The sequence below is a fragment of the Canis lupus genome, chromosome 28 (genome assembly GCF_048164855.1).
Source record: "Canis lupus baileyi chromosome 28, mCanLup2.hap1, whole genome shotgun sequence".
Taxonomy (NCBI): Eukaryota; Metazoa; Chordata; class Mammalia; order Carnivora; family Canidae; genus Canis; species Canis lupus.
Genome location: NC_132865.1, coordinates 32571584 through 32585215, shown reverse-complemented (window position 1 = coordinate 32585215; position 13632 = coordinate 32571584). Strand labels below are relative to the sequence as shown.

At 41.2% G+C, this 13632-nt stretch overlaps 2 protein-coding genes across 12 annotated transcripts in view; one reads left to right on the top strand and one right to left on the bottom strand.

Annotated features, from left to right (window-relative positions):
- SDCBP (syndecan binding protein) overlaps nt 1–5490 on the top strand; it is a 38625-nt gene extending 33135 nt beyond the window's left edge. For all 6 annotated transcript variants that reach the window (XM_072804559.1, XM_072804556.1, XM_072804562.1 and 3 more), the window contains 4 exons: nt 1347–1522; nt 2252–2423; nt 3190–3281; nt 4309–5490. In XM_072804559.1, the coding sequence (XP_072660660.1) occupies nt 1347–1522; nt 2252–2423; nt 3190–3281; nt 4309–4363 (495 nt within the window). In that variant the 3' untranslated portion in view covers nt 4364–5490. The remainder of the gene's footprint in view (nt 1–1346; nt 1523–2251; nt 2424–3189; nt 3282–4308) is intronic.
- Nucleotides 5491–6113: 623 nt separating this feature from the next.
- NSMAF (neutral sphingomyelinase activation associated factor) overlaps nt 6114–13632 on the bottom strand; it is a 57102-nt gene continuing 49583 nt past the window's right edge. For 5 of the 6 annotated variants that reach the window (XM_072804544.1, XM_072804545.1, XM_072804546.1 and 2 more), the window contains exons 24-31: nt 12971–13038; nt 12091–12158; nt 11325–11448; nt 9763–9846; nt 8462–8612; nt 7960–8062; nt 7715–7824; nt 6114–6816 (exon numbers count right to left, since the gene is read on the bottom strand). In XM_072804544.1, coding sequence (XP_072660645.1) covers nt 6722–6816; nt 7715–7824; nt 7960–8062; nt 8462–8612; nt 9763–9846; nt 11325–11448; nt 12091–12158; nt 12971–13038 — 803 coding nt within the window. In that variant the 3' untranslated portion in view covers nt 6114–6721. Of the gene's footprint in view, nt 6817–7714; nt 7825–7959; nt 8063–8461; nt 8613–9762; nt 9847–11324; nt 11449–12090; nt 12159–12970; nt 13039–13632 lie in introns of those variants that run through there. The other variant, XR_012020178.1, reaches the window with a different exon arrangement.

Genomic DNA, 13632 nt, shown 5'->3' with positions numbered 1-13632 from the left:
CTCCCGGTGCATGGAGCCTGCTTCTCCCTCTGCCTGTGTCCCTGCCTCTCTCTCTCTCTCTCTCTGTGACTATCATAAATAAATAAAAATTAAAAAAAAAATTTAGAAAAGGTCCAACTTTGTAGATGCTTTCATTTTTTACCAACTTTACTCTTCTATACTTATATTTTTTTCAATATCTAAGATTGGGAGTTTATAGAAGTATAAATATCATGTAGGTTTAGTTCTTTGTCGACTAAACTTGAGTTTTCTGTATTTCATAGGGGATTCCTTGTATGAAAGAATTGGAGTGGATCCCTGAGTGGCTCAGTGGTTTCGTGCCTGCCTTTGGCCCAGGGCGTGATCCTGGAGTCCGGGATCGAGTCCCGCATCGGGCTCCTGGCATGGAGCCTGCTTCTCCCTCTGCCTGTGTCTCTGCCTCTCTCTCTCTCTCTCTCTCTCTCTCTGTGTCTATCATAAATAAATAAAAATAAATCTTAAAAAAAAAAAAAGAATTGGAGTAGTATTGAATGTACTCACCTTTTTAGGCTATTAAATAAACTCTAATCTTATTTATTTTTAATTTAGCAAATGGGTTAAGGAGTCCTTCAGCTGCAAGGAGAGCTATGACCTTACACTAAACTATCATTTTTTTAGACTGTAAATGAAATCATAAAATTTCTAACAGTTGACTTCCTTTTCCCTAAACAAAGACCCTGTTGCCAGTACCTATTTTGTATTCTACCAAACTCATAGAAGCTTAGATATATTATGGAAACCTTACTTTTTCTTTTCCCTCTTCTCTTCTCTTCTCTTCTCTTCTCTTCTCTTCTCTTCTCTTCTCTTCTCTTCTCTCTTCTCTTCTCTTCTCTTCTCTTCTCTTCTCTTCTCTTCTCCTCTTTTTTTTTAAAGATTTTATTTATTCATTCATCAGAGACACAGAGAGAGGCAGAGACACAGGCAGAGGGAGAAGCAGACTCCATGCAGGGAGCCTAATGTGGGGCTAGATCCTGGGACTCGAGAATCATGCCCTAGGCCAAAGGCAGACACTCAACCACTGAGCCACCCAGGTGTCCCCCCTACTTTATTTTCTTTAGACTTTTTATTCCAAGACAAAGGATGATTGAAGTTGGTCAGGTGGGTGGTGGTGGGTCATGATTGGAGGTAGAAATTACTAGTGAGATCTCCCATTTTTGCCTTATTTCTTGGGGCCACTGCCTTGATAAATTTTCAGTTTTATTTATGTAGTTTTTGTTTTTTTTTTAACTTGGGCAGATTTCTAACATGAACAGTTGATTCCTAATTTTCCAGCGTTTTTAAACCATATCGTAACAGTGGTAAATGACTGTTATTTTATCATTTCCTAGGGTATATTTGTTCAACTGGTCCAGGCAAATTCTCCAGCCTCGTTGGTTGGTCTGAGATTTGGGGACCAAGTACTCCAGATCAATGGGGAAAACTGTGCAGGCTGGAGCTCTGATAAAGCTCACAAGGTGCTCAAACAGGCTTTTGGAGAGAAGATTACTATGACTGTTCGTGACAGGTAAGTTGACTAGACAGTTCAGATGGAAATTCAAGACTAGTTTTCCATTTTCTGGGGCTTCTGAAGATTCTGTGGGTATTATATTGTGTTTCAGAAGATTTCATGTTATTGATTAGCCTTATACTCTGGCAATTGGCAGTTGTATTGCAGATTCTTCTTACATAGTTTTCTTTTTAATAAAGCATTCTGGTTTTGTATGCATCTTATTTCAAAGTTTATCAAATTCATCTTCTAAGAAGTTACTTTCCTGTTTCTATAGATCATAGAAAATGAATGTTGGAAAAGTAAGCAGTATGGCATCTCTGGCCATGCTTTCTAGTTTGCTTAGATATCCAGCATAGGATGGATAAGTGCCAGGGGCCCTGCAGAACTCTGAAGTGGTATAGGAGGAGTTCATGAAACCAAATCTGGCCTTTTGAGGTGGTTATGATGTTCTAGTTCTCAAGATAGAATATTTTATTTAGCAGTCAGTTAATAGCCTAAACAGCACATGAAGTAAGGGCCTCTGTTTATTTTCTTGCCTTTTACTAACAAATGTTTAGGGTGGACCTATCTCACATTGTTAACAGTTAGCTTTTGGATTTTTATTCTTCTCATTTAAACTTAGGTTTTATCTAACCTTGTTTACAGTTTCTCACACATGGTAGGTATTTAGTAAGCAAGATTTCAAAGAATAAGTTGGACCAATAGGAAGAATGAAATTTTTAATTTCATTCATTATGTTTATAGGCCCTTTGAACGGACAGTTACCATGCATAAGGATAGTACCGGACATGTTGGCTTTATCTTTAAAAATGGAAAGATAACATCCATAGTGAAAGATAGTTCTGCAGCCAGAAATGGTCTTCTCACAGAACATAACATCTGTGAAGTCAATGGGCAGAATGTCATTGGGCTGAAGGTAAGGAACAGAATTTTTGTCTTACTCCTGCAGTTTTATTTTAGCAGATGTCTTTTTCCATTTGTCTGTTGAGGTTGTGTTTTCATGTTGACCTCCAAAATAAATAGAAACTCCGTGGGGGGAGATGGGTGATGTGGCACGTGGGGCTTGGGCTGTGCTCTCAGGCCAAAGGAAATTGCCTGGGTCATTTGGAATTAACATTCCTAGAGCAGAGGGCTTGACTCTTTGATCTCAGCAGTCCCTTGAACTAGAATTCTGTGGAGATGTGGGCATTGAGATTTTGATGACCTTCTGAAAGGATGATTGCTGAGCTTTTTCAACCTAGGAATAGTAGGAAATGAGTAATAGTTTCTGTTTTATATTAGTACCTTTTTTTCCCTCTACAGATTCCTATGTGTGGCTATTTTAAGGTGTAAATATTTTCATTAAGATCTATTCATTTCATAAACTTGGTTAAGGATGCACTATTAACTGGGGGGATAGGATAGTGTATGTAAGGAAAATTATTTCCTCTTAAGTAATGAAAAGATGATTTTTTAGCTAAAATATTTACTCAGCTTACTTAGTAATTTTGTTACCATCTATACAATTGTGATACTATAGAATTAAACTTGGTAAGGGAAACTGGAAAAAATTATAAAGAGTCAGATTTTAGAGATCTTAGCAAAACATAAAAGAGGACATACATATTTTTACCAAGAATAACATAGTTTCATATTTATGAAATAAAGCCTTAGTATTAATTTTCATTACGTATTTTCAACAGGACTCTCAAATTGCAGACATACTGTCAACATCTGAGACTGTAGTTACTATTACAATCATGCCTGCTTTTATCTTTGAACATATTATTAAACGGTAAGTAGACGGTACTTCAATTTGATGCTTCTGGTCCTGTGAGTTACAAGAAAGTACAGTGCTTATATTAAGTCCCAAGTCTTTGGTTCTTTTACCTTAGGCATGCCACGGTATTTATATCTAGAAAAATCATAGAAATTGGTAGGTAAGGATGATCCCTAACAAATTCCCAAGTACTGCATAAAGTTCACCACACACTTCAGAAGTTTTGACATTTTCTAGTAGAAAAGAGGTAAGATGAGCACAAGTGGGCAGGCTTTCATCTCAGCTTTCAGTAAAATGGATTGTGGTTGCACTCTGCCTACAGCTTCTCTGCTCAATAGAAATCTACTGTGGTGGCTCATGATGGAGAATTCCTGCCTATGAGATGTTAGGAGTAATGGTTTTTGTGCTGAGAGCATCTGAGGAGACAGGTAGAGGCTTGTAGGGGTGTGGAGTGTGGTGCTACGATGGTCCTCAGAAATGAGGATTAGGCAGCTGAGTAAGGGGAAAGGAGAGAGAGGCAGCAAGTGTTGCTACCTCCCCTAGAACTTTTAAAATCCTGGCTTCTAGCAGAGCTGCTTTTGCCAAGCCAACCTAGGTCCTTCTTTCAGAATCTGTCTTGCCTGTGGAAATAAAACATAATACCTTAATAAAATTTTTCAGTTCCTTGGTAGAAAAAAAAAAAAAGGGAAGTGTTATAGTCAGGACTCATTGTTTTCAAGTTCTCTTAAACCAGTGCTATGTTCCCACAACAGTGTTGTCATTTTCCTTGTTTTTCGTCATGAGCTTTAATATACAAAGACTTATTTGTGTCTTATCTAACTTTTCTAGCCAAGGTTCAGGAGTCATTCATACTAGATGGCAAACAACTAGATTCCCTGAGACTCCTAGATCTGAACTCATTAAAGAGACTTTCCCTCTTTCCACAATCCCACTTGATGCTCACGAGTGCTAAGTTTGAATGGGAGTTTTCCTGGATTAGCATAGCCTTTCTGAAAAAAGAAACCCAAACCTCACTTTCATAAAGTGACTGACTCTCTTGTAGGATGGCACCAAGCATTATGAAGAGCCTGATGGATCACACCATTCCTGAGGTTTAAAAGTCATGGCACAATGGAAACTTCACCGAACTTCTCCAGTTTACTTCTTGGGCAACTTAACTTTATATTATGCACATGAAGCTTTCCAGGAGCCAGAGCGCATATGCGGCATGATGAAGACCTTTCTATCTTACATTATGGCTGGGAATCTCACTGTTTAGATTGGATATCTTGTTCACACTTCAAGATTGTTGTAGCCTTATCCTGGTTTTACAGATGTGAAACTTTGGACAGATTTACTGATTTTCCTAGAGTAGTTTCTCTACTGGAAACCTGATGCTTTTATAAGCCATTACGATTAGAGTGACTGATACAGTCTTGGCTCTGTGTTAGAACCAATCACCTTTATCTTACATATCAAGTAGAGCTGTTCATATTACTTTAGTTCTATGGTATAATTGCGTTTTTAATGTGTTGCCATAGTACATGTAGAATGACTGCTTTTGATGCTTTTTTAGTTCTGTGGGTGTGCGTGTGCGCGCGCGTGTAAAACACCAAGTACACTGGTTTCATTCCATGTAAGCATTATACAGTGTATGTAGGTTGTAAGAGATTGTGTTGGTCATCATTAAATTGTAACTACCTTCACTTAATATGCTTGAACTGTCGCCTTAACTGTGTTAAGCATCTAGAATAAAAGCCAAAATAGAACTATTGCTGCCTTTCTAAAACCCAAAATGCAGTTCTATGTTAAACTGAAATGTACACTAGCCCAGAACAATGTAATGATACATACTGAGCTATACAGCATAGCTGCTTAGTTGCATTTGAGATTTTTCTAGTCATTGTGTAATGGAAATTTCTTTCTTCTAAAAGTTACCGGTATTTTAGTTTCTGAGAAATGAATCACTATGTATTAAATGTAAAAATTCTTGTACCAAATAGGATAACTATTTTGACTTCCTTTATTCACTTGTAGGTTAAGTGGAATAATACCTAATTTTGTCATTTACTCTTAAATTCTGTAACCTACCCTCTTTGAGATCGTCTTAGGATGTTTCCCAGGTAATCTGTTCCATTTCCTGACCCCTCCCTACAAACAAAATGGCAATGACACTTTATCCTGATTTTTTTCTTTTTGGTTTATGTCTATTCCATTTTAATTAAATACATATAAATAAAGTTGACTTTTAGTCTGTTATTGTGTCACTTGGAAACTTTCACCAAACTTGCACAGGACTTAGAAAACAGGCATGTGAAGTTCCCACCTTGGGCCCGTGGAAGTGGTCTCCCAGAGCAGCTGACACCCAGAATCCCTGAGGAAAGCCCTCTGTGCTGAGAGGGCGGGGGTGTCATGAAGAGTGTTTCTACCTGCGACCAGTACACTGCGGCCTGCACACTTCAGGCTGTGCAGCAGAACTCACGGAGGCCGCCGGTGCTGCTCCCTGCAACAACTGACACCAAGTCATGTTTAATCATACTTAAAACCAACTTTGAAAACTGGTACCCTGACTCAAGTTTTCCATGTCATACAGCCTACAAAATAAAACTTCTATAGTCTTTAAAAACATTGTCATAGTAGAAAGGGAAGTCAGTAGAGTTGTTTTAGAGCTTACCCTTGTTGAAATTTAGAAAAGCGAGCTGAACAATGCTTCCTGGTTTACCTGCCTTGTTAACTGGATTTGGGTCTGTGTATAGTTCCAGAAATGTGAGTGACACATCACTCAGTACAGTTTTCAAGGATCAATACTTGCAGTTCTTAAAAGGTACTAGTCTTGGCAATAAAATATTTAAATAAAATGAAAACAGCTTTCATTACAGAAAAATATTTTTAATGTAGAAAAGGTGAGCATTTAATAGCTATAATGAAATAAACCGTTCTATACACAGTAAATATACTGTTACAAGAATTGCTGATCTTTCCCCAGGTTCTTAGAATCTGAGGTCAGTAGGTTATACAAAGTAACCATTCATGAAAAACACAGGTATCCAAAACCCCAATGGGCAGCAATTCTATGGGTCAGGAAGACAGAGCGACTCAGAAGTAGGAGAGAATACTGCAAGTTTTCTTGGAAAATTCAAAATTGTTGTGTTTTCTGAAAGTTTTCTCATCTCAGTTTATTTAGTATCTCCCGGCTACTTAGCCACCCAAACCTGCCTTCTGCCCATCAGCATCCTGGGATGGTTATTGGCCTCACACATGTAATGTTTTCTCCCTAACACTGCCATATCCTTGCCTTGGGAGGATGGCAACTAGTGGCCTTCAGTGAAGTCGCCATGATTTAGGAAGTTTAAAACCACAAATGTCTCATGTGGTAAAACTTCTAATTACTATCATTGCACATTCACCAGTTCATTTGAAAGTTTGGTTTAAAAATAAATAGAGTTGGACTTAACATTCAAGAGAGGAAAAGGCACTTAATACTGCAATTTCCAGAACATAATCTGTCTGTCTTCCCCTCCTGTGATGATGCTGCTACACTGTTCGTTCATCCATATACATGTCACAGCACCTAAAAGAAAGAGACCTTGTGGTTAGGTAGTAAGTTGACCGGGGGCCCCGAAGATATACTCTAAGTACTATGTTGTCTTCTCATCTTGTAATTGGTGTATAAATTAAAAATAACTGCTTAGCACAGGAACTTATGGGGAATAAGGAGACACTTAAATGTAAAGCTAAAATAATGGGTTGCAAATAGATATTCCTAGCCGTAGTCAGGATGGGTGAGAGGAGAAGGTAGGGAACCGGTGTAAATTTGCTCATTCCATTTCTACTGGAAGGAGTCAAATGTTTAAAGCCAGTAAGTTAAGAATGACCTAAACAGATCACTTAATATAAATGTTAAGAAATAACCACATAACTGGGTGATAGAGGGAAAGGAGTGAAGGTGGTGGTTACTGGTCACAGTGAAAGGTAAATAGATGCTTATAACCAGAGATACTAGAAGAATTAAAAACCATAAATCTTCCAGAAGGTCAAGAGGCAACCATGCAAGTGTAAGCAAAGAGTGGAAAAAACCCAAAAGAACAGAATAATCAATATGCCTACAATGTGCCCTCTCAATAATGAGGGCACACCTCCCAGGATACAAACTGGAACCCGTCCTTCGAGGAGGAGACCGGGGGTGGGGGTGCGGGAGTCAGTGGCAGGAGGAAGATTGTTCACATTATTATTTTTGTGTTGTACAAACTTCCTTTTTGGAGTCAAATGTCTGTTAACCTAAATCTCAGTCCCCAAGGACCCAAGAGATGCAGCTGGCCTGGCCAACCAAGGTGCTGGAGGGGAACAGCTACGGCACGGGGAGGAACGGTGTGTTTTCTGCCTGGGAAGAGTATGTTTCCTGATGGGAAAAGTAGGTCTGAGTTCAGCATTTTAGGAAGAAAGGTCCAGTCAACCGCATAACTGCTCACCTGTGTGGCCCTGGATTCTCTCACTGATTTTTCCTCCGAGGAGGTCCCAAACAAGCAGTTCACCAGACTGACTTCCAGATAAAACAGAATTTCCATCCCAGATAAAGCATCTGCAAGAAAGGTGCAGAGATCATCGTCATGACGGAGGGGCTCTCTCTTACCCTGGCCAGAGCAAACCCAAATGACATGATCACGAACTTGTCTGTAAATGTTTTCACACACTAGTAGCTCAAAAAACATATTACCTCTGGGGCTCGTCTGAAGTCATAGAGGAGATGAGCATTCCTGTCTGCACATCTATGACGTTTAGACAGCCGTCTTCCCCTGTGCTGAGGACGTGGCGACTGTCTGCAACACGAGGAGACACGGCTTCAGAAGCGTGTTGTAAAGGATTCTGACATTTCACCTCTGGCATAATGTTCACTTTCCTTCTCCTTGAGCTACCTGTACTTGCCAGATGATTCTCCTCTCCTTGAAATGCTTCTAAGACCCCGGGCTGCTGACCCTTGGGTGTGAGTGCATTTGCATCTTATACATTCGTTTCTCTGGGCAGCTGACGAACTAGGAACCGTTTCCGCTACAGCCTTCCTGTAGGTGCCGATGGCCCGAGTATACGCTACGGGGCCGGGAAGCAGCCTCACATCCAGGCAACACTTTTATCAGCACTGTTTTTCTCTTTACGTTCTTCTTATTTAAAATCATTCCGATTCCCCCAGTTATCATCTGTATTACAAAGGATAATACTACCTGGGCTAAACGCAGCATCACACACGGTCCCCGAGTGACACGGGATCTGGTGCAACATGGTGGCCGTGGTGAGGTCCCAAATATTCACCGTGCCTTCTTTGGTGCCTGAAACCAACAGTGTACTCGCAGCATTTAAACTAATTGTATCTACCTAAGGAAGAAAACAGAGTAGTCCGCTTAGGGTTACGGTCAAGAGCTGTTCCCCTGGCTGGCCGAGCAAGGTTCTGCTCCGCTGTACGGTGTGCTGACGTGGCTCATGCAGATGGCCTTCACCATTGCTTACTGAATTATTTAAAAATTAAATTCTTCATATGCTAGTGAATAAAATGAAATACTGGTAGGGTAAATGGAATGCTTTTTTTTTTTTTAAGATTTATGATTTATTTTGAGAGAGAGCACATGCGAGAGTGAGTGGGAGGAGTGGCAGAGGGAGACAATTTTCAAGCAGACTCCCCACTGAGTGTGGAGCCCAGCTCTGGGCTCGATCCCGTGATTCACAAGATCACGACCTGAGCCCGACACCAAGAGTCAGATGGTTAGCCGACTGAGCCACCCGGGTGCCCGATTTGCTGTCTCAAAATAGCCTAAAATTGACAGTTTCAGAAAGATACCTCCATGTATTACACATCGTACACGGTGCCAAACGGTCTGAAGCACAGCTGGCCCATGGTTACCTGAGGGATTTGGGAGAAGCCGGGGTCTCTCAGGGTTATGTTTCCAGGCCCACCCGGAGTTACGTACTACGTAAATATTTCTCAACCTCAGCTCAACCGTCGACCATGAAAATCAGGCATCAATTCACCACCTCCGAGCAAAGGCAGTATTGTCAGCTCTAGTGGGAGATGCAGCAGCGGGACCCAGGGGGACTGGAGGGGATGGGACAAGTGACAAAGCACTAGCTTCAGTCCTGCCCCGGCTCGGGTGCACTTCCCTGGGCCACCCCAACATCAGGTCCGTGTCTTCGCCTGTCGGAGGGCGTCATGCTAGAACAGACGGCCCCTTCCACCTTCTGTGTCAGAAAACACGAAAGCCGAGGAGGCACACTGTGTTGCCCCAAATAGTTTGAGGGTGTCCAAATATTCAATGTCTTGGAAATCTGATGGGACCATAGCTAGTTGTTGGGAACCAGCAAATTGGAGGAAAAAAAAGACAAAGCAGACTTGGAAACCCAAAGAGTCCATGCTCTCTTCCAATAAGCATAATAAAATGAGAGAGAAAAATGGACACACAGCTAAAACCAACCCCCGCCCCCTCCTCTGGCCTCAGGCTCAGCGGGGAGCAGCGCTGTTGCTGGCACTCACACTGACGTCGTGTTCCAGCTCGGCCAGCATGTCAAACCGCTGTCTCCTGGTGCAGGTCATTTCTGCAGGAACACCAGACCACACCTAAGGTGGAATATATTGCAGAAGGTATTTCTTGCGCACGAAAAGCATTTCTAACACATTCGAGAAAAATGCTTGACTGACCAACTTCCAGTTAACGTACTTGCCAAGAAAATAACGCTGTTTTTCTCTTTACATGAGAAATGCTTCTGGTTCCTCTCCTGCAGTGCCAGGCTTTTATTCCGGCCACAGGCACTCCCGAGTGCTGGTGCCTGTGTCTGTTTCTACCCTTTGCACTTGTGGCTGTGATTTTTATGAGGACTAAGGAAACCTGAGTGCAAGCGCATTGTAGTGTGTCTGTTAATGTTTTGAGAAGACCCGAAAAGGCAAGTCCCCCCAAAAAATTAATAGAATTTGGTGTAGGCAAGGGAATTTATAAGAATGGGGGGAAATCCTGAAAAACTCTTGAAGGAATTCTAACAGTTTTAGGTTCTTGCTTTCTTTTTACATAAATGCAAACTGGAAACTGAATATGATGAATACTGGTGGGGTGTTTGCCAGATAGTTGTGGAGGGTTCCAAAGAAGGGGCTGAGGATGGCCCCGCATCAACAGAATGGTGAATGAATGTGTGTCCGCCTGTGCTAACTTGAAATAAAATGTGTCCTCTTTCCATGATTCCCCAGTTTAACTTGACATTTTCTAATTAACTGGTTAACTGTTAGTCCTGACTGTGTGAGATCAGATGGGCTGCTACTGTCTACAGCTGGCCCTTGAACAATGCTGGGGTGGTTGGGGGTGGGGGGCGACACCCCACCCCATGCAGGTGAAATCTACTTATAACTCTGACTCCCGCAAAGCGTAACTGCTAATAGCCTACTGCTGACTGGAAGTCTTACCAGTAACACAAACAGCTAACATAGTTCGTGTTGCATGTATCGTGGACTGTAGTCTTACAATAAAGCTAGAGCAAATAAAATGTTAAGCAAATCATAAAGTGAATTTACAGTACTGTACAGATTTATCGACAAAAATCCACTTATAAGGGGACCTGTGTAGTTCAAACCTGTGGTGTTCAACGGTCAACTGTATTTCTCTGTTAACTCTGTCTTGTGAATTCCACATTGTTCCAACCCCCCAGTTGAGCGCACATGGCACAAAAAAATCATGAAGACTTCCCATTGAAAAGTACACAGGTTAAAAAAACACAGGTAATAACATTCAGTATCTTTCTACGTCACTTACACACTTTGTGAAAAATAGTGAAGTGACTTAGCACATTAACAACGGGTAGTAGAATGGTTTATAATACTTGTATTAACCAAACATTTAAAAAAATATTCTATTTATTTATTCATGAGAGACACACAGAGAGAGGCAGAGACATAGGCGGAGAGAGATGCAGGCTCCTCACAGGGAACCTGATGTGGGATTCGATCCCGGTACCCCGGGATCACGACCTGAGCCAAAGGCAGACGCTCAACCAATGGGCCACCCAGGCGCCCCTTACCCAAACATTTTAAGTTAGAAAATATATACAGACCTTCACTGTGGAGTCCCACGATGCAGAATACAGTCGGTTGTCATGCCAACAGATCTTACTAACGGCATCATCGTGTCCCATTAACGTGTCCTGGCGTCTTGCAAATGCTATAGAATAAAAATAGCTGACATAAAAGATAATGAGAACTATTAAAAAGCATTCCAAAAAAAAAAAAAAAAGCATTCCAGCTTCATTCTGAGACTCTTAAACACATATTATGTTGTTTAATTCTAATCTTACTGAGACTCGCTAGAATTACAAATTACTTGTTTTCATCTTACTAAACCAAAATACTCAATATCTGAACTTAAAACTAGAAGTCTCCAGGTCTGGCTCATTTGTGTTTTTTTTTTTTAATTTTTATTTATTTATGATAGTCACGGAGAGAGAGAGAGAGGCAGAGACACAGGCAGAGGGAGAAGCAGGCTCCATGCACTGGGAGCCCGACATGGGATTTGATCCCAGGTCTCCAGGATCGCGCCCTGAGTCAAAGGCAGGCGCCAAACCGCTGCGCCACCCAGGGATCCCTCATTTGTGTTTTTACCTCAGTTTAAACCACAGAGCGAGAGAGTCCTGCTGGAGAAATTATTAGGTTCAATAATCATAGTGAAAGCCACCAGTACTATCTTTAGCTAATATTTGTTCCTTTTTGGAAACAACACAGTAGAAGACCTGTGCCACCAGCAGAAGACCTGTCCTTCCTGCTTTTCGTCCCCAGAGATCACTAAGCCGAGTGAGGAATTACACCGGGAGCCCAGATACATACATGTTATTATCCCATGAAGAACTTATGACAGTGGCATCTCCTGGCAAAAGTAAACAAGATGATAAAGCCTGAAATGCAAATGGTTCAGCATTAATTATTTACAATAATTAGTAAATCCCTAACACGGTAAAACTAACTTGTAAGCTGCCCCCAAAATTCATGCTCAAATTCTATTTACTTTTGTCTCCTCACGTTTGGGACTTTTTTTTCCCAATGGCTAATTCCAGATGCTTAGTTTCCTCCCAAACGTAAGAAAGAAAGTCAAAGCGTGTCCAGTGCATGTGGATCTAGCCTGAGGATTTTTAGGGGCCCTGGTGGCCCTCAGGGCACTGGGCTGGAGGAGCTCCTAGCCTGGGTAAATCGTGAGGGGAGGGTGGGCTGCGTATTATCCTTAAGAAGTCTCTGGACTACAGACTTGCACAGGTAGGGAGAACTTCCAAAAATCTGCAGGGAACTTCAAAACCTTTTGGGTGGTTTACATTAACAATAAGATGCATTTTTCTTTTTTTTTTTTTTCCAGAAGAACTGGTTTTCAAGTATTTGGTGTCCTACCAACTCAGAAATGCACACATTATTTAAAAGACATAGACATGTTTAGTTTGCCAGTTCCAGAAAAGGAAAGATTTACTATGGAGAAGTCTACTGGGTGGCACTTCTAGTTTTCCAGACTACAAACCAAATCACGGTATTATGAGAAAAAGGCACCCTGAAAAAATTTTAATTGAATTGAGAAGTAATCTCACTGAGGCATTCTGTAGACACCCCATGGGAATAAACCCAATTGCTTGGGGAGAAACGAAATGCCAGTATAGGTGCGTATAACACAAACTGCTGCATGAACTTCCATCATACCACTGGTTTAAAATTAAAGTGAACTCACCATATTTGAAAATGATATGCTTCTTTGTAGCATTTTGGATTCCTTAGAGAACATCTTCAAGGTGGAATCTGATTTAACAATGAGAAGGGAAACGTATGAGAAAGATTTCCTGACCCTTCCAGAGGTCAAACACCAACCAGAGACCAGCAGGCAGTGGGGGTGGCAGGTGGGGCCCCCTCTGGGGACCTGTCAGCCCATGACAAGGACACTGTTGCATCCCCAGTGCAGGACCAGCACCCTGCTCACATTTCAGCAGGACTGAACGTGGAGCGGGCCTCGTCACGGACAGAAGCTAAGAGTTCGAGAGGAATAAAGTAGCAATTTTATAAAGACCACAAAAATTATAGTAATATATGTTTTGTTTTGTTTTTTAACAAATGGCCTAATTATGGTGTGATGCCCCTGTAGAGAATTAGCATTTCTGGAGGAACCAGATTTCCTAAAGAATAATAAAGTAGGGATTAAAGTTTCCTCTCCTAACAGAAGCTTTAAAAAGTGTAGAATAATCTCTTGGAAATCAAGACTTGCAAAAATGACATTGAGCTCCAAACATCCCCTATTTGAAGCAAGTAACACATTGCCTAACTTGTAAACACACAACATGACAGCTAAAAGGTCAGAGTGAGCCTTAAACAATTTCTTCTGTATAGTAAAATTTAACG